The sequence below is a fragment of the Somniosus microcephalus genome, unplaced genomic scaffold (genome assembly GCF_052327205.1).
Source record: "Somniosus microcephalus isolate GS21.2 unplaced genomic scaffold, FLI_Smic_1.0 unresolved_chr2, whole genome shotgun sequence".
Classification (NCBI taxonomy): Eukaryota; Metazoa; Chordata; class Chondrichthyes; order Squaliformes; family Somniosidae; genus Somniosus; species Somniosus microcephalus.
In genome coordinates, this window is record NW_028225180.1 from 36276972 (window position 1) to 36300310 (window position 23339).

The following is a 23339-nucleotide window of genomic DNA, read 5'->3' on the forward strand; positions in this document are numbered from 1 at the left end:
GACCCCTGGGTTAGTGAGAGGGGGGAAATCAGCCAGGGTTCCTGCTCCTGATCACTGCCCGTGACCCCGGGTTAGAGAGGGGGAAATCAGCCAGGGTTCCTGCTCCTGATCAATGCGCAGTGACCCCTGGGTTAGTGAGAGAGGGGAAATCAGCCGGGGTTCCTGCTCCTGATCACTGCCCAGTGACCCCTGGGTTAGAGAGAGAGCGGGGAAATCAGCCAGGGTTCCTTCTCCTGAGACCCCTGGGTTAGAGAGAGCGCGGGGAAATCAGCCAGGGTTCCTGCTCCTGATCGCTGTCCCGTGACCCCTGGGTTAGAGAGGGATGGAAAATTAGCCGGGGTTCCTGCTCCTGATCAATGCGCAGTGACCTCTGGGTTAGTGAGACAGGGGAAATCAGCCAGGGTTCCTTCTCCTGATCACTGCCCAGTGACCCCTGGGTTAGAGAGAGAGCGGGGAAATCAGCCAGGGTTCCTGCTCCTGATCGCTGTCCCGTGACCCCTGGGTTAGAGTAGGATGGAAAATCAGCCGGGGTTCCTGCTCCTGATCACTGTCCAGTGACCCCTGGGTTAGTGAGAGAGGGGAAATCAGCCGGGGTTCCTGCTCCTGATCACTGTCCGTGACCCCTGGGTTAGAGAGGGGTGGAAAATCAGCCGGGGTTTCTGCTGAGGACCACTGCCCAGCTCCTTGGTGGATGCTGGGGGAGGATGGATGATGCCTCCCATGGTTAAATATTCTGCTGAGAACGCCTGGACTGCCAATGAACAAGGGGCCACTAACTCGAACGAGTTACAAGTGGTGGCCGGACCCCAGCGAGAGCCAGCACTGTCAGAAGGGAGGAGGGAAAAGAGAGAGAGAGAGAGAACATCTACACATTAACATTCAACAGGCCGCCAGACAAACCACACAGGCTGTGACTTACCCACCGCTCCGGCCCCAAACGTATCCTCATTGAACTGGTCGATATCGTGGTCTTCCTCTCGGAGGGCTTCTTCATCTTCCTCAATCGGGCTGTCGTCCAGGGACTGCGAGGGGAGAACACGAGGACAGCTATTGATGAGACTACACTTGAGAGTAATGTGCACAGTTAGATTTTTGGACTCTCGGGGAATCAAGGGATATGGAGATCGGATGGGAAAGTGGAGTTGAGGTCGATGATCAGCCATGGTCTTATTGAATGGCGGAGCAGGCTCGAGGGGCCGTATGGCCGACTCCTGCTCTTACGTCTTATGTTCTGGTCTCCATATTACACAGGATTACATAGGATATACAGCACAGAAACAGGCCATTCAGCCCAACCAGTCCATGCCGGCGTTTATGCTCTACTTGAGCCTCCTCCCGTCTTTCCTCATCTAACTATCAGCATAACCCTCTATTCCCTTCTCCCTCATATGCTAATCTAACCGCCCCTTAAATGCATCTAACTATACTATTCACCTCAACCACTCCCTGTGGCAGCGAGTTCCACATTCTCACCACTCTCTGGGTAAAGAAGTTTCACCTGAATTCCCTATTTGATTTCTTGGTGACTATCTTATATTGATGGCCTCTAGCTTTGCTCTTCCCCACAAGTGGAAACACTCTCTCTGTATCCACTCTATCAAAACCTTTCATAATTTTAAAGCCCTCTATTCGGTCACCTGTCAGCCTTCTCTTTTCAAGAGAAAGGAGATGCAGCCTGTTCATCCTTTCCTGAGAGGTATACCCTCGCATTTCTGGCATCATCCTCGTAAATCTTCTCTGCACCCTCTCCAGTGCCTCTAACCTTTTATAATATGGCGACCAGAACTGTACGCAGTACTCCAAGTGTAGTCTAACAACGGTTTGATACAGGTTTAGCATAACATCTCTATTTTTCAATTCTATCCCTCGAGAAATAAACCCGAGTACTTGGTTTGCTATTTTTAGGGCCTTGCTAACCTGTGTCGCAACTTTCAGTGATTTGTGTATTTGTACGCCCAGATCCCTTTGTTCTTCCACCCCACCCAGACTCGCAATCCTCCAAGTAAATTCCTACCAAAATGTAATACCATTTATCTGCGTTGAACTTAATTTGCCAATTATATGCCCATTCTGCAAGTTTATTAATGTCTTCCCGTAATCTGAACTACATGTAATATCTCCAAGTTTGCAGATGACACAAAGCTGAGTGGGCGTGCGTGCTGTGAGGAGGATGCCGAGAAACTCCAGTATGATTTGGACAGGTTGGGTGATTGGGCAGATGCATGAGAATGTGGATAAATGCGAGGTTATCCACTTTGGTGGCAAAAACAGGAAGGCAGACTATTATCTGAACGGCAATAGATTGGGAGAAGGGGAAGTGCAACGAGACCTGGGTGTCCTTGTGCACCAGTCGTTGAAGGTAAGCATGCAGGTGCAGCAGGCGGTTAAGAAGGCAAATGGTATGTTGGCCTTCGTAGCAAGAGGATTCGAGTACAGGAACAAGGATGTCTTGCTGCAGTTGTACAGGGCCTTGGTGAGACCGCACCTTGAGTATTGTGTGCAGTTTTGGTCGCCTTATCTGAGGAAGGATGTTCTTGCCATGGAGGGAGTGCAGCGAAGATTCACCAGACTGATACCTGGGATGGCAGGAATGACGTATGGAGAGAGATTGGGCCGATTGGGCTTGTATTCGCTAGAGTATAGAAGAATGAGAGGGGATCTCATTGAAACTTATAAAATTCTAACAGGACTAGACAGACAAGATGCAGGAAGGATGTTCACGATGGTGGGGGAGTCCAGAACCAGGGGTCACAGTCTAAGGATAAGGGGTAAGCCATTTAGGACAGAGATGAGGAATTTCTTCACCCAGAGAGTGGTGAATCTGTGGAATTCTCTACCACAGAAGGCAGTTGAGGCCAATTCATTAAATATATTCAAGAAGGAGTTGGATATATTTCTTAAGGCTAAAGGGATCAAAGGATATGGGGAGAAAGCAGGGACAGGGTACTGAATTTGGATGATCAGCCATGATCGCATTAAATGGCGGAACAGGCTCGAGGGGCCAAATGGCCTACTCCTGCTCCTATCTTCTATGTTTCTATGTTAGAGAAGGAAAGAAAGGAGGTTGGGTGGCAGTATTGGTTAAGGAGAATATTATCGTGCTGGAGAGAGAGGATGTCCTGGAGGGGATCAAGGACAGAATCTTCTTGGTTAGAGTTAAGAAACAATAGAAGTGCCATTGCACTACTAGGTTTATTCTATATAGGCCACCAACTAGTGGGAAGAATATAGAGGAGCAAATTTGAAAGGAAATTACAGAGAGGTTCAAGAACTGTAGAGTAGCGATAATGGGGGACTTCAACTATCCTAATGTAGACTGGGATAGTAATAGTGTAAACGGCAGAGAAGGGAAAGAATTTCTGAAGTGTTTTCAGGAGAACTTTATTGATCAGTCGTTTCCGGCCCAACGGGGAAGGAGGCATTGCTGGATCTGGTTCTGGGGAATGAGGTGAGTCAAGTGGAGCAAGGGTCAGTAGGGGGTCATTTAGGGAACAGTGATCATAGTATCATAAGGTTTAGATAAGCTATGGAAAATGACAGGGAGCAATCTAGAGTAAAAATACTTAATTGGAGGGTGGCCAATTTCAGTGGATTGAGAACGGATCTGGCCCGGGTAAATTGGTATCAAAGATTGGCAAGCAAAACTGTGATTGAACCTTTAAAGAGGAGATGGTTCAGGTACAGTCGAGGTACATTCCCACAAGGGGGAAAGGTAGGGCAACTAAAGTCAGAGCTCCCTGGATGACAAAAGAGATGGAGAATAAGATGAAGCAGAAAAAGAGCGTGTATGACAGATGTCAAGTTGAGAATACAAGTGAGAATCAGGCTGAATATAGAAAGTTCAGAGGGGAAGTGAAAAGGAAAATAAGAGGGGCATAGAGAGAGTATGAGAATAGATTGGCAGCTAACATATAAGGGAATTCAAAAGTCTTCTATAGGCATATAAATAGTGAACGGATAGTAAGAGGAGGGGTGGGGCCGATTAGGGACCAAAAAGGAGACCTACGCATGGAGGCAGAGGGAATGGCTGAGGTACTAAATGAGTACTTTGCATCTGTCTTCACCAAGGAAGAAGATGCTGCTGCCGAAGTCATAGTGAAAGAGGAGGTAGTGGAGATGCTGGATATGATAAAAATTGATAAAAAGGAGGTAGTAGAAAGGTTGGCTGTACTTTAATAAGTCACCAGGACCTAGGCTGGTGAAAAGGGCGGACAAGTGGCAGATGAAATTTAACGCAGAAAAGTGCGAAGTGATACATTTTGGTAGGAAGAATGAGGAGTGGCAATATAAGCTAAAGGGCATGCATGAACAGAGAGACCTGGGGGTATATGTGTACAAATCGTTGAAGGTGGCAGGGCAGGTTGAGAAAGCGGTTAAAAAAACATGCAGGAGCCTGGGCTTCATAAATAGAGGCATAGAGTACAAAAGCAAGGAAGTTATGAAGAACCTTTATAAAACATTGGTTCAGCCTCAAATGGAGTATTGAGTCCAATTCTGGGCACCGCACTTTAGGAAGGATGTGAAGGCCTTAGAGAGGGTGCAGAGAAGATTTATGAGAATAGTTCCAGGGATGAGGAACTTCAGTTAAGTGGATAGACTAGAGAAGCTGGGGTTGTTCTCCACGGAGCAGAGAAGGTTGAGAGGAGATCCGATAGAGATGTTCAAAGTCACGAGGGGTCTGGACAGAGTAGATGGAGAGAAACTGTTCCCATTGGCGGAAGGGTCGAGAACCAGAGGACACAGATTTAAGGTGATTGGCAAAAGAACCAAAGGCGACATGAGGAAAAACTTTTTTACGCAGCGAGTGGTTAGGATCTGGTATGCACTGCTTGCAAGGGTGGTGGAGGCAGCAGATTCAATCGTGGCTTTCACAAGGGAGTTGGACAAGTACCTGAAGGAAAAAAATTTGCAGGACTACGGGGAAAGGGCGGGGGGAGTGGGAGTAGCTGAAGTGCTCTTGCAGAGAGCAGGCACGGGCTCAACGGGCTGAATGGCCTCCTTCTGTGCTGCAATCATTCTATGATTCTATCTACCCTGTCAATTCCTTTCAAAATCCTAAAAATCTCAACCAAATCACCCCCTCATCTTCTGCATTCCAGGGACTACAAGCTGAGTTTATGCAAGCGCTCCTCAATCATTTTGAGCGTGAATCACTAAGTCCTCAGACAGCTGATTACGGAGGATACTATTCCCCATAGGTGTCATCTGTGGCTCAGTGGGTGGCACGCTCGCCTCTGGGTCAGGAGGTCGTGAGTTCGAGTCCCACGCCAGACACTTGAGCACAAAAATCTAGGCCGATACTCCCAGTGGCAACACTGTCGGAGGTGGCGTCATTCTGATGGGACGTTAAGCCAAGGCCCCTCAGATCCCACGGCCACTATTGCGAATAAGAGCAAGGCGAGTTCGTCCTGGGGGGGCCAACATTTATCCTTCAACCAACATCACTAAAAAAAAGTTTGAGAGCTTTCTGTGCGCAAATTGGCTGCCGTGTTTTCTACAGTACAACAGTGACTGCGCTTCAAAGTATTTTTTTTTCGCTTATGGGATCTGTGCGTCACTGGCAAGGCCAGCATTTATTGCCCATCCCTAATTGCCCTTGAGAAGGTGGTGGTGAGCCGCCTTCTTGAACCGCTGCAGTCCGTGTGGTGAAGGTGCTCCCACAGTGCTGTTAGGGAGTTCCAGGATTTTGACCCAGCGACGATGAAGGAACGGCCGATATATTTCCAAGTCAGGATGGTGTGTGACTTGGAGGGGAACTTGGAGGTGGTGGTGTTCCCATGTGCCTGCTGCCCTTGTCCTTCTAGGTGGAAGAGGTCGCGGGATTGGGAGGTGCTGACGAAGAATCCTTGGCGAGTTGCTGCAGTGCATCTTGTAGATGGTACATACTGCAGCCACTGTACGCCGGTGGTGGAGGGAGTGAATGTTTAAGGTGGTGGATGGGGTGCCAATCAAGCGGGCTACTTTGTCCTGGATGGTGTCGAGCTTCTTGAGTGTTGCTGGAGCTGCACTCATCCAGGCAAGTGGAGAGTATTCCATCGCACTCCTTACTTGTGCCTTGTAGATGGTGGCTATAAAACGCTTTGGGATGTCCGGGGGTCGTGAAAGACACTGTATAAATTCTGTATTTCTTTCCTGGATTCAAAATTCAGCCCAGAGAGAAGCACATTGAAAGAAGCGGCAACCAATTTACGCACTGTAAGATCCCACAATGCATGTGTGCAGCCTCAGTCAAGTCTTTAGTAGACCCTGGCTACAGCACAAAACTGGCCCTAATAAAGTGGTCACAGTTTCCGGTTCACGTGCTACATATTCTCGACTTGTCACTCCAGAAAGGACCTCGGGTCCCCTAATGGAGTGCAGCTTAGCTTGCACAATATCTACAACAACCTACATTTATAAAGCGCCTTTAACGTAGTAAAGTCCCCAAGGCACTTCACAGGAGCGATTAGCAGACAAAACATTTTGACACCGAGCCACATAAGGAGATATTAGGCTAGGTGACTCAAAGCTTGGTCAAAGAGGTAGGTCGTAAGGAGCGTCTAAAAGGGGGAGAGGTAGAGAGGAGAGACTTAGGGAGGGAATTCCAGAGCTTAGGGCTCAGGCAGCTGACGGCACGGCCGCCAATGGCGGAGCGATTATAATCAGGGATGCGAAGAGGCCAGAACTGGACGAGCTCACAGATCTTGGAGGGTTGTAGAGGAGGTTACAGAGAAAAGGGAGGCGGGGGTAGAGAGGCCATGGAGGAATTTGAAAACAAGGATGAGAATTTTTAAAAGCGAGACGTTGCCGGACCGGGAGCCAATGTAGGCCAGCGAGGGTGGGGCACGCTGGGTGAACGGGACTTGGTGTGAGTTGGGACACAGGGCAGCGGAGCTTTGGAATGAGCTCAAGTTTACGGAGGCTGGAAGATGGGAGGCCGGCCAGGAGAGGTTTGGAATAGTCAAGTCTGGGTAAACAACAGCGAGATCGAGAGATTAATGACAGAGCCCTAACTCGAAGCACCGGGTACCAAAATGCAGCAGGCTTTTCTCCAACTATTGAGCGGGTACCAGTCCGAGACTCGGGCTCGAAACAAACAGACGCTTTTCAGTAACGTACAACGGGTCAATGAAAGACCTGCCTTTATATCGCGCTTTTTCACCACCTCAGGACATCCCAGTGTTTTACAGCCAATGAAGTACTTTTGAAGTGTAGTCACTGTTGAAACACAGCAGCCAATTTGTGCACAAACAGCGATGTGATAATGACCAGATAATGGCCCATATTTTCCGATGTCTACGGGCGTGTACGCAGCCATAGGGACCTCGCAAATGCCGGTTTCAGGCACGCGCTGAAAACTGGCATTTCCGATCTGTCAAGAATCCTCTCGACAGATCGGACGCCTACCCTGGAGAAGGGCCTCTGCTGGGGGGGGGGGGGGGGAAAGAGTTCCGCTTTCTGCAGAACCTCCGCCCGCCTAAATCACTTAAAAATCTTATGCCTGGTAAAAAGCAGCCGTAAGGCCTGCGTTTACTAGCATAAGAGTTTTTAAAAAGTTTTTTTTTAATTCTCTTTTATAAATTTAAAATACTTCTAAAAAAGGTAAGTTTATTTTTAGCCACGTAAAAAACTTTCAAAAAATTTAATTTTTGTTTAAAATATTTAATTTAATGTAATTTTAACTCATTTTAAAAAGGTGATTTAAAAAATGTATTTCATGTTTAGATGTGTTTTTTCAGTGATCTCCATTTATATATTTGACAGGTCTAAGCTGTCAAAAGTATGAAGGGAGATTCCCTTCTCCTATTGGCTGCCCATGGCCCACGTGATCCCAGGGATGCTTGCGAACCGCACGCGCCCCCGAGATACCTGGGCCCCGCGCATTTGGTCGTGGAGAGGCCCAGGAGCGGAAATGACCGGACCTCTGGAGCCCTCAGGTAAGGGCGTAGCGTTTTCCCAGATCGGAGGCCTCCGCACGCAGGAAGCCTCCGATCAGAAAATGCGGGCCAATCAGTTTTAACGATGTTGATTGAGGGATAAATATTGGCCAGGACACAGGGGAAAACCTCCCTGCTCTTCTACGATATAGTGCCATGGGATCTTTTACGTCCACCCTAGAGGGGGCCTCGGTTTAACGTCTCATCCGAAAAGACGGCACCTCCAACAGCGCAGCGCTCTCTCAGTACTGCACCGGAGTGTCAGCCTAGATTTTTGTGCTCAAGTCTCTGGAGTGGGGACTTGAACCCACAACCTTCCGCCTCAGGAGGCGAGAGTGCTACCCACTGAGCCACAGCCGATATTGTAAGAGGCACGTTTTAAGGAGTGTCTTCAAAGAGGAGAGAGAGGCAGCAAAAGCCATGGCCGCCAATGGTGGAGCGATTAAAATCGGGGATGCGCAAGAGGCCAGAAGACAGCTCACTATCCTCAATACAAAAAATAACAAAGATGCCACTCACTCGCTCTCTAAACAGAGGTACATTGCTTGCGCTGCAAGTCAGGCCACGGTCTCAAATTGACCGAGTGTCTTTGCTGATCATCCCTATTTTAAGCAAACACCTGTTGACGTTGGTTTGGGAAGCTGGAACATGTCGGAACAGATCGCCCTAAGCTTAGCAACAGAAATATGACCCAGCCCCTTTGAAGTTACACTGAATATAAGGCAATCGACTTTCCCACATTACAATAGTGACTGCACTCCAATAGTACTTCATTGGCTGTAAAGCACTTTGAGACGTCCAGTGGTCGTGAAAGGCGCTATATAAATGCAAGTCATTCTTTCTTTCTCTCTCCCCCCTCGTTATATTCGATCAACCAACACCTAGAAACTCCTTTGTGTCACAGAAAGCATTGCCCCACTGCATACTACTGGAGTGCAAGAGTGCCTTAAAACAATGTGTATCTTCCATGTTCACAGTGCACAGGGGGTTAATTGCTTTTCTATGTCGAGTAAGAAGAAATACAAGTCTCTCTCCCCGTATCGCATTCTCCTGCTCTCACTCTCCCTCTCCCCCCTACCCATCTCATTCCCGCTCTGTCTGTCTGTTCCCTCGTCTCTCTCCCTGTCTGTCTCCCATCTCTCTCCCGCTCCCTTTGTCTTTCTTTCTCTCCCCCCGTCTCCCTCCCCCCTCCACCCGTCTCCCTTCCCCCTCCACCCCGTCTCTCTCCCCCCTCCACCCCGCCTCTCTCCCCCCGCCACCCTCCCCCCCGTCTCTCTCCCACCCCTCCACCCCGTCTCTCTCCCCCCGTCTCTCTCCACCCCGTCTCTCTCCCCCCCCCACCCTCCCCCCGTCCACCCCGTCTCTCTCCCCCCCTCCACCCCGTCTCTCACCCCACCGTCTCTCTACCCCCCCCTCCACCCCGTCTCTAACCCCCCTCCAGCCTCCCCCCCGTCTCTCTCTCCCCCCCCCACCCCGTCTCTAACCCCCCTCCAGCCTCCCCCCCGTCTCTCTCCCCCCCCTCCACCCCGTCTCTCTCCCCCCTACCCCCGTCTCTCTCCCCCCCTCCACCCCGTCTCTCTCCCCACCGTCTCTCTCCCCCCCTCCCCCCCGTCTCTCTCCCCCCTCCCCACCGTCTCTCTCCCACCCTCCCCCCCCGTCTCTCTCCCCCCCCTCCACCCCGTCTCTCTCCCCCCCTCCACCCCGTCTCTCTCCCCCCCCTCCACCCCGTCTCTCTCCCCCCCCCTCCCCCCCCCCCCGGGTCTCTCTCCCCCCCCTCCCCCCTCCCCCCCCCGGTCTCTCTCCCCCCCTCCCCCCGGTCTCTCTCCCCCCCTACCCCCCCCCCCCGGTCTCTCTCCACCCCTCCACCCCCCGGTCTCTCTCCCCCCCCAACTCTCTCCCCCCCTCCCCCCCCCTCCACCCCGTCTCTCTCCCCACCGTCTCTCTCCCCCCCTCCCCCCGTCTCTCTCCCCCCTCCCCACCGTCTCTCTCCCACCCTCCCCCCCGTCTCTCTCCCCCCCTCCACCCCGTCTCTCTCCCCCCTCCACCCCGTCTCTCTCCCCCCCCTCCACCCCGTCTCTCTCCCCCCCCCCGTCCTCCCCCCCCCCCCCCCCGGGTCTCTCTCCCCCTCCCCCCCCCGGTCTCTCTCCCCCCCTCCCCCCGGTCTCTCTCCCCCCCTACCCCCCCCCCCGGTCTCTCTCCACCCCTCCACCCCCCGGTCTCTCTCCCCCCCCCAACTCTCTCCCCCCCTCCCCCCCGTCTCTCTCCCCCCCTCCACCCCGTCTCTCTCCCCCCCCTCCACCCCGTCTCTCTCCCCCCCTCCCCACCCCCGGTCTCTCTCCCCCCCTCCCCCCCCTCCACCCCGTCTCTCTCACCCCCTCCCCCCCCCGGTCTCTCTCCCCCCCCTCCCCCCCCCCCGGACTCTCTCCCCCCTCCCCCCCACCCGGTCTCTCTCCCCCCCTCCCCCCCCCGGTCTCTCCCCCCCTCCACCCCCGTCTCTCTCCCCCCCTCCACCCCGTCTCTCTCCCCCCCTCCACCCCGTCTCTCTACCCACCCTCCACCCCGTCTCTCTCCCCCCATCCCCCCCATCTCTCTCCCCCCTCCCACCCCGTCTCTCTTCCCCCCTCCCCCCCGTCTCTCTACCCCCCCTCCCCCCCGTCTCTCTTCCCCCCTCCACCCCGTCTCTCTCCCCCCCTCCACCCCCACCCCGGTCTCTCTCCCCCCCTCCCACCCCCACCCCGGTCTCTCTCCCCCCCTCCCCCCCCACCCCGGTCTCTCTCCCCCCCTCCCCCCCCCCCCCGGTCTCTCTCCCCCTCCCCCCCCCGGTCTCTCTCCCCCCGGTCTCTCTCCCCCCTCCCCCCCGTCTCTCTCCCCCCCTCCCCCCCGTCTCTCTCCCCCGGTCTCTCTCCCCCCCGTCTCCCGTCTCTCCCCCCTCCCCCCCGTCTCTCTCCCCCCTCCACCCCGTCTCTCTCCCCACTCCTCACCCTCCCCCCGTATCACTACCCCCCCAACCCTCCCCCCGTATCACTACCCCCCCCCCACCCTCCCACCGTCTCTCTCCCCACTCCACACCGTCTCACTCCCCCCCCGCACCCTCCCCCCGTCTCTCTCCCCCCTCCCACCCCGTCTCTCTCCCCCCCCTCCACCCCGTCTCTCTCCCCCCGTCTCTCTCCCCACCTCCACCCTCCCCCCGTATCACTACCCCCCCCAACCTCCCCCCGTTTCTCTCCACCCTCCCCCCGTCTCACTCCCCCCACCACCCTCCCCCCGTCTCACTCCCCGCTCCACCCTCCCCCCGTCTCTCTCCCCACTCCACCCTCCCCCGTCTCACTCCCCCCCTCCACCCTCCCCCCGTCTCTCTCCCCCACTCCACCCTCCACCCCCCACGTCTCTCTCTCCCCACTCCACCCCGTCTCTCTCCCCACTCCACCCTCCCACCCCAGTCTCACTCCACCCTCCACCCTCCCCCGTCTCTCTCCCCACTACCACCCTCCCCCCGTCTCTCTCCCCCCCCGACCCTCCCCCCGTCTCTCTCCCACTCCACCCCGTCTCACTCCCCACTCCACCCCGTCTCACTCCCCCCTCCACCCCCCCGTCTCTCTCCCCACTCCACCCCGTCTCTCTCCCCACTCCACCCTCCACCCTCCCCCGTCTCTCTCCTCCCCCCCTCCACCCTCCCCCCGTCTCTCTCCTCCCCCCTCCCCGTCTTTCTCCCCCCCTCCCCCGTCTTTCTCCCCCCCCTCCCCCGTCTTTCTCCCCCCCTCCCTCTCTCCCCCCCTCCCCCGTCTCTCTCCCCACTCCACCCCGTCTCTCTCCCCACTCCACCCTCCACCCCGTCTCACTCCACCCTCCACCCTCCCCCGTCTCTCTCTCCCCCCTCCACCCTCCCCCCGTCTCTCTCCCCCCCTCCCCCCCGTCTTTCTCCCCCCCTCCCTCTCTCCCCCCCTCCCCCCCGGTCTCTCTCCCCCCCCCCTCCACCCCGCCCTCTCCCCCCCTCCACCCCGCCTCTCTCCCCCCCTCCACCCCGCCTCTCTCCCCCCCTCCACCCCGCCTCTCTCCCCCCTCCACCCCGCCTCTCTCCCCCCCTCCACCCCGCCTCTCTCCCCCTCCACCCCGCCTCTCTACCCCCCTCCACCCCGCCTCTCTCCCCCCCCCTCCACCCCGCCTCTCTCCCCCCCCTCCACCCCGTCTCTCTCCCCCCCCCTCCAACCCCGTCTCTCTCCCCCCCTCCCCACCCCCGGTCTCTCTCCCCCCCTCCCCCACCCCCGGTCTCTCTCCCCCCTCCCCCCCTCCCACCCCGTCTCTCTCACCCCCTCCCCCCCCCGGTCTCTCTCCCCCCTCCCCCCCCCCCGGACTCTCTCCCCCCCTCCCCCCCACCCGTTCTCTCTCCCCCCTCCCCCCCCCGGTCTCTCCCCCCCCCTCCACCCGTCTCTCTCCCCCCCTCCACCCCGTCTCTCTCCCCCCTCCACCCCGTCTCTCTACCCCCCCTCCACCCCGTCCTCTCTCCACCCTATCTCTCTCCCCCCCTCCACCCCGTCTCTCTTCCCCCCCTCCACCCCGTCTCTCTACCCCCCCTCCCCCCCGCCTCTCTCCCCCCCCTCCACCCCGCCTCTCTCCCCCCCCCTCCACCCCGTCTCTCTCCCCCCCCTCCCCCACCCCGGTCTCTCTCTCCCCCCCTCCCCCACCCCCGGTCTCTCTCCCCCCCTCCCCCCCCTCCACCCCGTCTCTCTCACCCCCTCCCCCCCCCGGTCTCTCTCCCCCCCCTCCCCCCCCCCCGGACTCTCTCCCCCCTCCCCCCCACCCGGTCTCTCTCCCCCCTCCCCCCCCGGTCTCTCCCCCCCCCTCCACCCCGTTCTCTCTCCCCCCCTCCACCCCGTCTCTCTCCCCCCCTCCACCCCCGTCTCTCTACCCCCCCTCCACCCCGTCTCTCTCCACCCTATCTCTCTCCCCCCCTCCACCCCGTCTCTCTTCCCCCCCTCCCCCCCGTCTCTCTACCCCCCCCTCCCCCCCGTCTCTCTTCCCCCCTCCACCCAGTCTCTCTCCCCCCCTCCACACCCACCCCGGTCTCTCTCCCCCCCTCCACTCCCACCCCGGTCTCTCTCCCCCCCTCCCCCCCCCACCCCGGTCTCTCTCCCCCCCTCCCCCCCCCCCGGTCTCTCTCCCCCCCCTCCCCCCCCCCCGGTCTCCCTCCCCCCCTCCCCCCCCCGGTCTCTCTCCCCCCCCGGTCTCTCTCCCCCCCTCCCCCCCGTCTCTCTCCCCCCCGTCTCTCTCCCCCCCCTCCCCCACCGTCTCTCCCCCCCCTCCCTCTCCCCCCCCTCCCCCCGTCTCTCTCCCCCCCTCCACCCCGTCTCTCTCCCCACTCCACCCTCCCCCTGTATCACTACCCCCCCAACCCTCCCCCCGTCTCACTCCCCCTCCCCACCCTCCCACCGTCTCTCTCCCCACTCCACCCCGTCTCACTCCCCCCCCGCACCCTCCCCCCGTCTCTCTCCCCCCTCCACCCCGTCTCTCTCCCCCCCTCCACCCCGTCTCTCTCCCCCCGTCTCTCTCCCCACTCCACCCTCCCCCCGTATCACTACCCCCCCCAACCTCCCCCCGTTTCTCTCCACCCTCCCCCCGTCTCTCTCCCCACTCCACCCCGTCTCACTCCCCACTCCACCCTCCACCCCGTCTCACTCCCCGCTCCACCCTCCACCCTCCCCCCGTCTCTCTCCCCACTCCACCCTCCCCCCGTCTCACTCCCCCCCTCCACCTCCCCCCGTCTCTCTCCCCCACTCCACCCTCCACCCCCCACGTCTCTCTCCCCACTCCACCCTCCACCCCGTCTCACTCCACCCTCCACCCTCCCCCGTCTCTCTCCCCACTCCACCCTCCCCCCGTCTCTCTCCCCCCCCCCACCCTCCCCCCGTCTCTCTCCCCACTCCACCCCGTCTCACTCCCCACTCCACCCTCCACCCCATCTCACTCCCCCCCTCCACCCCCCCGTCTCTCTCCCCACTCCACCCCGTCTCTCTCCCCACTCCACCCTCCACCCTCCCCCGTCTCTCTCCCCCCCTCCACCCTCCCCCCGTATCACTACCCCCCCACCCTCCCCCCGTCTCACCCCCCCCCCCCACCCTCCCCACCGTCTCTCTCCCCACTCCACCCCGTCTCACTCCCCCCCGTCTCTCTCCCCCCTCCACCCCGTCTCTCTCCCCCCCTCCACCCCGTCTCTCTCCCCCCGTCTCTCTCCCCACTCCACCCTCCCCCCGTATCACTACCCCCCCCACCCTCCCCCCGTCTCTCTCCACCCTCCCCCCCCACCCTCCCCCCGTCTCTCTCCCCACTCCACCCCGTCTCACTCCCCGCTCCACCCTCCACCCGTCTCTCTCCCCACTCCACCCTCCCCCCGTCTCACTCCCCACCTCCACCCTCCCCCCGTCTCTCTCCCCACTCCACCCTCCACCCCGTCTCACTCCCCCCTCCACCCCCCCGTCTCTCTCCCCACTCCACCCCGTCTCTCTCCCCACTCCACCCTCCACCCCGTCTCACTCCACCCTCCACCCGTCTCTCTCCCCACTCCATCCTCCCCCCGTCTCTCTCCCCCCCCCCACCCTCCCCCCGTCTCTCTCCCCACTCCACCCCGTCGCACTCCCCACTCCACCCTCCACCCCGTCTCACTCCCCCCTCCACCCCCCCCTCCACCCCGCCTCTCTCCCCCCCTCCACCCCGTCTCTCTCCCCACTCCACCCTCCCCCCGTATCACTAGCCCCCCCACCCTCCCCCCGCCTCTCTCCCCCCCCCTCCACCCCGCCTCTCTCCCCCCCGCCTCTCTCCCCCCCTCCACCCCGCCTCTCTCCCCCCTCCACCCCGCCTCTCTCCCCCCTCCACCCCGTCTCTCTCCCCCCCTCCACCCCGCCTCTCACCCCCCCTCCACCCCGCCTCTCTCCCCCCCTCCACCCCGCCTCTCTCCCCCCTCCACCCCGCCTCTCCCCCCCTCCACCCCGCCTCTCTCCCCCCCTCCACCCCGCCTCTCACCCCCCCTCCACCCCGCCTCTCACCCCCCCCTCCACCCCGTCTCTCTCCCCACTCCACCCTCCCCCCGTATCACTACCCCCCCCCACCCTCCCCCCGCCTCTCTCCCCCCCTCCACCCCGCCTCTCTCCCCCCCTCCACCCCGCCTCTCTCCCCCCTCCACCCCGCCTCTCTCCCCCCTCCACCCCGTCTCTCTCCCCCCCTCCACCCCGCCTCTCACCCCCCCTCCACCCCGCCTCTCACCCCCCCTCCACCCCGCCTCTCACCCCCCCTCCACCCCGTCTCTCTCCCCCCCTCCACCCCGCCTCTCTCCCCCCCTCCACCCTGCCTCTCTCCCCCCTCCACCCCGTCTCTCCCCCCCCTCCACCCCGCCTCTCACCCCCCCTCCACCCCGCCTCTCACCCCCCCTCCACCCCGTCTCTCACCCCCCCTCCACCCCGTCTCTCACCCCCCCTCCACCCCGTCTCTCTCCCCCCCTCCACCCCGTCTCTCTCCCCCCCTCCACCCCGTCTCTCTCCCCCCTCCACCCCGTCTCTCTCCCCCCTCCACCCCGTCTCTCTCCCCCCCTCCACCCCGCCTCTCACCCCCCCTCCACCCCGCCTCTCACCCCCCCTCCACCCCGCCTCTCACCCCCCCTCCACCCCGCCTCTCACCACCCCCTCCACCCCGTCTCTCTCCCCCCTCCACCCCGTCTCTCTCCCCCCCTCCACCCCGTCTCTCTTCCCCCCCTCCACCCCGTCTCTCTCTTCCCCCTCGCCGTCTCTCTCCCCCCTCGCCGTCTCTCTCTCTCCCCCTCGCCGTCTCTCTCTCTCCCCCCTCGCCGTCTCTCTCTCTCCCCCTCGCCGTCTCTCTCTCTCCCTCGCTGTCTCTCTCTCTCCCCTCGCCGTCTCTCTCTCCCCCCTCGCCGTCTCTCTCCCCCCTCGCCGTCTCTCTCTCTCTCCCCCCCTCGCCGTCTCTCTCTCCCCCCCTCGCCGTCTCTCTCTCCCCCCCTCGCCGTCTCTCTCTCTCCCCCCTCGCCGTCTCTCTCTCTCCCCCCTCGCCGTCTCTCTCTCTCTTCCCCCTCGCCGTCTCTCTCTCTCTTCCCCCTCGCCGTCTCTCTCTCTCTCTTCCGCCCTCACCATCTCCCTCTCTCTCTCTTCTGCCTCACCGTCTCTTTATCTAGTCATGATCACATTTTTGTTTGTGGGAGCTTGCTGTACGCAAATTGGCTGTCGCGTTTCCTACATTACAACAGCGACTACACTTCAAATGTACTTTATTGTCTGTAAAGCGTTTGTGTGCCACCTCACACTCTGGGCACACAGCTACAATCAACCATTTCTGCCGTGTTAGAACATGTTGTTCGATAATACCAGAATACAAGCCAATCACTGGCAGCATCCTCTAAATCTGTTGCTCCCCGTGCCAGACGGCGAGCCCTGTCCCCGCATTCTTTATCCCCTCACCCGCCCAAACTACAAACTGCGAGTTCCCCAGAGCACACCCAGGAAAAGTCACCACTTTAAACAGCTCCAGGAATTAGATTTTTTACATCTCATCTTCCTCCGACCTTCACACTTCACATATTTCAAGGATTTCGAGTGTCTGTGAATTTGAGGAATGTCGGTTATTCCAGTGTTTTCAAACACTGCCTAAGAAAGAAGAGATAGAGTAAAGCTCCCTCTACACTGTCACATCAAACACTCTCAGGACAGGTACAGCACGAGTTAGATACAGAGTAAAGCTCCCTCTACACAGTCCCATCAAACACTCCCAGGGCAGGTACAGCACGAGTTAGATACAGAGTAAAGCTCCCTCTACACTGTCCCATCAAACACCCCCAGGGCAGGTACAGCACGGGTTAGATACAGAGTAAAGCTCCCTCTACACAGTCCCATCAAACACTCCCAGGGCAGGTACAGCACGAGTTAGATACAGAGTAAAGCTCCCTCTACACTGTCCCATCAAACACTCCCAGGGCAGGTACAGCACGAGTTAGATACAGAGTAAAGCTCCCTCTACACAGTTCCATCAAACACTCCCAGGGCAGGTACAGCACGGGTTAGATACAGAGTAAAGCTCCCTCTACACGGTCCCATCAAACACTCCCAGGACAGGTACAGCACGGCGTTAGATACAGAGTAAAGCTCCCTCTACCCTGTCCCACTCAATACACCCTGGGCAAGTAGTCTTGAAAGCTCTGACTGACCTCCAGCTTCCACAGCCTTTAGGGGGAGATCGCTCCAGATTTCCATTACCCTTTGTCTGGATAACGTGCTTCCTAATTTCACCCCTGAAGGGCCGGGCTCTATTTGAAGATTATTTCCCCACATTCTGAATTACCTCAGCAGGGAAAATATTCACTGCATCTACCCTATCAAATCCTCTTATCATTTTGAACACCTGGACGAGGTCATCCTGCAACCTTCTGTACAAGAATACAAGCCCAGTCTATGCAATCTGTCCTCATAATTTAACCATATCAGTCCCGGTATTATTCTGGTGAATCTGGGCTGCACCCCCTCCAAGGCCTTCCTGAGGTGCGGTGTCTAGAAGTGAACACAGTGCTTCAGATGGGGTCTCACCAGAGCTCTGTACAGCTGTAACATAACTTCCACCCCTTTGTACTCCAGCCCTTTTGAGACAAGAACATAAGAAGATAAGAAATAGGAGCAGGAGTCGGCCGTTCAGCCCTTCGAGCCTCCTCCGCCATTCAATGAGATCATGGCTGATCTTCTGCCTCAACTCCATTCACCGGCCCTATCGCTATATCCCTTGATGCCCGTACTAGTCAGAAATCTATCGACTTGTGTTCTGAATATGCCCAACGACTGAGCCTCCACAGCACTCTGGGGTAGAGCATTCCAAAGATTCACCACCCTCTGTGTGAAGAAATTTCTTCTCATCTCAGTCCTGAATAGCCTACCCTTTATCTTGAGGCCGTGGCCCCTGGTTCTAGACTCCCCTCTAGATAGAGCCCATTAGCCTTTTAAATTATATTCTGTAGCTGTCCACTAGCTTTCAGTGATTTCCGTTCCTAGCTTCCTGCCATTTAGAAGATACACTGATCTATTTTCCTTTGGCCCAAAGTGGATGACCTTACACTTTCCCTACACTGAACTCCATCTGCCACAGTTTGGCCCACCCACTCGAGTGCATTGGAATGGTTAAATCTCGAGGTAACACAGGCCTGGATGAGGGTTTCAGCAGTGGATGAGCAGAGGCAAGGGCGGGGACAGGCGCTGTTACGGGGAGGGCTAACAAGGCAGGGGAATACAGAATAAATGGTCGGACACCGAGAAGTGCAGAGGGGCCTTGGAGTGCAAGTCCACAGATCCCTGAAGGTAGCAGGACAGGTAGATAAGGTGGTTAAGAACATAAGAACACAAGAAATAGGAGCAGGAGTAGGCCATACGGCCCCTCGGGCCTGCTCCACCATTCAATAGGATCATGGCTGATCTGAATCTAGACTCGCGTCCACTTCCCTGCCCTCCCCCCGTAACCCCTAATTCCCTTATCTGCTAGGACAATGTCTATCTCCATTTTAAATTTATTTAATGTTGCAGCTTCCACAGCTCTCTGGGGTAGCAAATTCCATAGATTTACTACCCTCTGAGTGAAGTTTCTCCTCATCTCAGTTTTGAAAGGGCAGCCCCTTATTCTAAGATTATGCCCCCTAGTTCTAGTCTCATCCATCAGTGGAAACATCCTCACCGCATCCACCCGATCAAGCCCCCTCACAATCTTATATGTTTCGATAAGATCGCCTCTCATTCTTCTGAACTCCAATGAGTAGAGTCCCAACCTACTCAACCTTTCCTCATACGTCAACCCCCTCATCTCTGGAATCAACCGAGTGAACCTTCTCTGAACCGCCTCGAGAGCAAGTATATCTTTTCTTAAATATGGAAACCAAAACTGCACGCAGTATTCCAGGTGTGGCCTCACCATACGGAATACTTGCCTTTATTAGCATAAGAATATAAGAGCAGAGGGGTTAGGCTTGAACTATATAAAACACTAGTTAGGCCGCAGATGGAATACTGCGTGCAGTTCTGGTCCCCACATTACAGGAAGGATGTGATTGCACTGAGAGAGGGTGCTGAGGAGATTTACGAGGGTGTGGCCTGGGCTAGGGAATTTTAGCTATGAGGAAAGATTGGATAGGCTGGGGTTGTTTTCTTTGGAACGGAGGAGGCTGAGGAGAGACCTAATTGAGGTGTATAAAATTATGAGGGGCCTAGATAGAGTGGATAGGAAGGACCTATTTCCCTTAGTAGAGGGGTCGATAACCAGGGGGCAAAGATTTACAGTAATTGGAAGGAGGTTTAGAGGGGATTTGAGGAGAAGTTTTTTCACCCAGAGGGTGGTGGGGGTCTGGAACTCACTGCCTGAAAAGTTGGTAGAGGCAGAGATCCTCACAACATTTAAAAAGTACTTGGATATGCACTTGAAGTGCTGTAACCTACAAGGCTACGGACCAAGTGCTGGAAAGTGGGATTAGGGTGGATAGGTCTGTCAACTGGCACGGACAGGATGGGCCGAATGGTCTCCTTCTGTGCTGTAAATTTCTATGATTATAGGTGGAAATAGGCGGTCTTAGTTATGCCTCGGATGTGTGGTCGGAAGCTCATATCAGGGTCAAAAGTGACACCAAGGTAGTGAACGGTCTGGCTCAGCCTCAGACAAATGTTCAGGAGAGAGGTGGAGTCAGTGGCTAGGGAACGGAGTTTGTGGCGGGATCTGAAAAAACTGGTTTCGGTCTTCCCGATATTTATTTGGAGGCAATTTCTTTGCATCCAGTACTGGATGTCGGACAAGCTGTCTGCCAATTTAGAGACCGTGGAGGGGTTGAGAGAAGTGGTGGCAAGCTCGAACTAAAGGGATCAAGGGACATTGCCTCTCTTTTTAAAAATACGTATATGGGATGTGGGCATCGCTGGCAAGGCCAGCATTTATTGCCCATCCCTAACTGCCCGAGAAGGTGGCGGTGAGCCGCCTTCTTGAACCGCTGCAGTCCGTGTGGTGAAGGTACTCCCACAGTGCTGTTAGGGAGGGAGTTCCAGGATTTTGACCCAGCGACGACGAAGGATTGGCGATATAGTTCAGGACGGTGTGTGACTTGGAGGGGAACTTGGAGGTGGTGGTGTTCCCATGCGCCTGCTGCCCTTGTCCTTCCAGGTGGTAGAGGTCGCGGGTTTGGGAGGTGCTGCTGAAGAATCCTTGGCGAGTTGCTGCAGTGCATCTTGTAGATGGTACGCACTGCAGCCACGGTGCGCCGGTGGTGGAGGCAGTGAATGTTTAAGGTGGTGGATGGGGTGCCAATCAAGCGGGTTGCTTTGTCCTGGATGGAGTCGAGCTTCTTGAGTGTTCTTCTCTTACAGTACAACAGTGACTACACTTCAAAAGTACCTCATTGGCTGTAAAGCGCTTTGGGACGTCCTGAGGTCGTGAGAGGCACTATCGAAATGCAAGTTCTTTTTTTTCTATAGTATTTACAGCACAGCAACAGGCCATTCAGCCCAACAGGTCCATGCCAGTATTTATGCTCCTACTCCCACACTCATCCCTCTTCATCTCACCCTACCAACACATCCTTCTATTCCTTTCTCCCTTGTGTACTTACCCAGCTTACCCTTGAATGCTTTTATACTGTTCACCTCAATAAGAACACAAGAATTAGGAGCAGGAGGAGGCCAGAAAGCCCCTTGAGCCTGCTCCGCCATTCGAGAAGATCATGGCTGATCTTCGACCTCAACTCCACTTTCTCGCCCAATCCCCATATCCCTCGATGCCTCAGGAGTCCAGAAGTCTCTCGATCTCAGCCTTGAAACTACTCAACGACTGAGCCTCCACAGCCCTCTGGGGTAGAGAATTCCAAAGATTCGCCACCCTCTGAGGGAAGAAATTTCTCCTCATCTCAGTCCTAAATGGCCGACCCCTTACCCTGAGACTACACCCCCTAGTTCTAGACTCTCCAGCCTGGGGAAACAACCTCTCAGCATCTACCCTGTCAATCCCCCTCAGAATCTTACATGTTTCAATGAGATCACCTCTCATTCTTCTAAACTCCAGAGAGTATAGGCCCAATCTGTTCAATCTCTCCTCAAAGGACAACCTTCTCATCCCAGGGATCAACCTAGTGAACCTTTAGTTGTACCGCCTGCCTCTAAGGCAAGTACAGGAAACTCTTCTTTTATTCGGCAGCAACGGGACCGGCGTGGTGCCGGTTTATCAAAAAGTCCGGATTACAGAGAGGTATAGTAAAAGGTACGAGAGCCCCGTACACGGCCACAGATCCAGGCGTCCCTGTTGCAGGAACCCCGGCCACAGATCCAGGCGTCCCTGTTGCATAGCAACAGGTGCAGGAACCCCGGTTACACGGCCACAGATCCAGGAACAGCCACTAATATGAAGTAAAACTTGCCTGAACCTACTTCTGAATTTTGCCGGTTAACAGAGATTTCCGGTTATTTAGGTGCTGGTAAATTGAGTGTTTCTTGTATATCTTTCCTCAGATAAGACTGTGCACAGTACTCCAGGTGTGGTCTCACCAAAGCCCTGTACAACTGCAGCAAGACTTCCTTACTCTATACATCCTTCCTCAATTATATTTGGGTTTCATACCCTCCATAAATACCAAAACTGAAAGGCTAATTTGGGAGATGGAGACGACTGCTGGGAAGCTATGTTTACATAGGCAGTTGCTATTGTCACAGTCTCAGGATAAGGTGTCCGCCATTTAGGGCTGAGATGAGGAGAAATTTCTTCACTCAGTGGGTTGTGAATCTTTGGAATTCTCTACCCCAGAGAGATGTGAATGCTCAGATGTGTATTTTGAAGGCTGAGATTGATAGATTTTTTGGGCACTAACAACAACAACTTGCGTTTAAATAGCGTCTTTAACATAGTAAAACATTCCAAGGTGCTTCACAGGAGTATAATAAGACAAAAAAATGACACGGAGCCACAGAGATATTAGGGCAGGTGACCAAAAGCTTAGTCGAAGAGGTAGGTTTTAAGGAGCGTCATAAAGGAGAAAAGAGAGATAGAGAAGCGGAGAGGTTTAGGCAGGGATTTCCAGAGCTTCGGGCCTAGGCAACAGAAGGCTCGGCCACCAATGGTTGAGCGATTAGAATCAGGGATGTTCAAGAGGGCAGAATTAGAGGAGCGGAGAGATCTCGGGGGGTTGTGGTAATGGAGGAGATTACAGAGATAGGGAGGAGCGAGGTCATGGAGGGATTTGAAAACAAGGATGAGAATTCTAAAATCGAGGCGTTGCTTAACCGGGAGCCAATGTAGGTCAGCGAGCACAGGGGTGGTGGGCGAACGGGACTTGCCGCGAATTAGGACACGGGCAGCCGAGTTTTGGATGACCCTCAAGTTTACGTAGGGTAGAACGTGGGAGGCCAGCCAGGAGTGCGTTGAAATAGTCAATCCTAGCGGTAACAAAGGCAACGATGAGCGTTTCAGCACCGGATAAGCTGAGGCAAGGGCGGAGACGGGCGATGTTACGGAGGTGGAAGTAGGCGGTCTTAGTTATGCCGCAGATATGTGGTCGGAAGCTCATTTCAGGGTCAAATACGACACCGAGGTTGCGAACAGTCTGGTTCAGCCACAGACAGATGTGAGGGAGAGGGATGGAGTTGGTGGCGAGGGAACGGAGTTTCCGAAAACAATGGCTCCGGTCTTCCCAATATTTAACAGGAGAAAATTTCAGCTCATCCAGAACTGGATGGTCGGACAAGCAGTCTGACAATTGAGAGACCGGGGAGGAGCGGTGGCGAGGTAGAACTAAGGGAATCAAAGGACATTGCCATTCCCTTCCAGTGCAACAGTCAACACACTTCACAAAGTATTTAATTGGCTGTAAAGCGCTTTGGGACCTCCCGAGGTGGTGAAAGGCGCTGTGTGATTGCAAGTTCTTTCTCTGCAACGACTCATCTGGGGGGCGGCCCGGCCAGAGGTCGGGGTGAGGCAAGGGACGGGCCAGGGGTCGGGGTGAGGCAGGGGGCGGGCCGGGGCGAGGCCGGGAACTGGGCCTGCGGGAACCCCCAAGTGACGCGGCTGTTTATTGCTCGCAAGGTCCGAGCCGCCTCGGGTCTCCTTACCTGGCGGCCCGCTCCTCCCAAGGCGAACATCTCTCGGTACATGACGCCGGATCCCCCCGACCTCCTCCTCCTGCTCCTGCTCCTCGGCCGCCGCAGCCACTAACTCAGGGCCGGGGCCGCCATCGCCGCCCCACCGCGCCTGCGCGCACTGGCGGGGCCGAGCATGCGCAAACCACCCCACGCAACCCACTCCGCTCACAGCGACGGCCACTGCGCCTGCGCGCTCAGGCGGGTCGAGCAGGCGCAAAACAGCTCACAGCGTCGGCCACTGCGCCTGCGCGCGCCGGCGGGCCCAGCATGCGCCTAAACGCCTTGCCCCCCG

At 56.7% G+C, this 23339-nt stretch overlaps 1 protein-coding gene across 3 annotated transcripts in view; it reads right to left on the reverse strand.

Moving 5' to 3' along the window:
* Positions 1-23196, reverse strand: part of patl1 (PAT1 homolog 1, processing body mRNA decay factor) — an 88980-nt gene extending 65784 nt beyond the window's left edge. For 2 of the 3 annotated variants that reach the window (XM_085975938.1, XM_085975937.1), the window contains exons 1-2: positions 23018-23193; positions 920-1022 (exon numbers count right to left, since the gene is read on the reverse strand). In XM_085975938.1, coding sequence (XP_085832064.1) covers positions 920-1022; positions 23018-23059 — 145 coding nt within the window. In that variant the 5' untranslated portion in view covers positions 23060-23193. Of the gene's footprint in view, positions 1-919; positions 1023-23017 lie in introns of all 3 variants that reach the window. The other variant, XM_085975939.1, reaches the window with a different exon arrangement.
* Between the last annotated feature and the right edge of the window lie 143 nt (positions 23197-23339).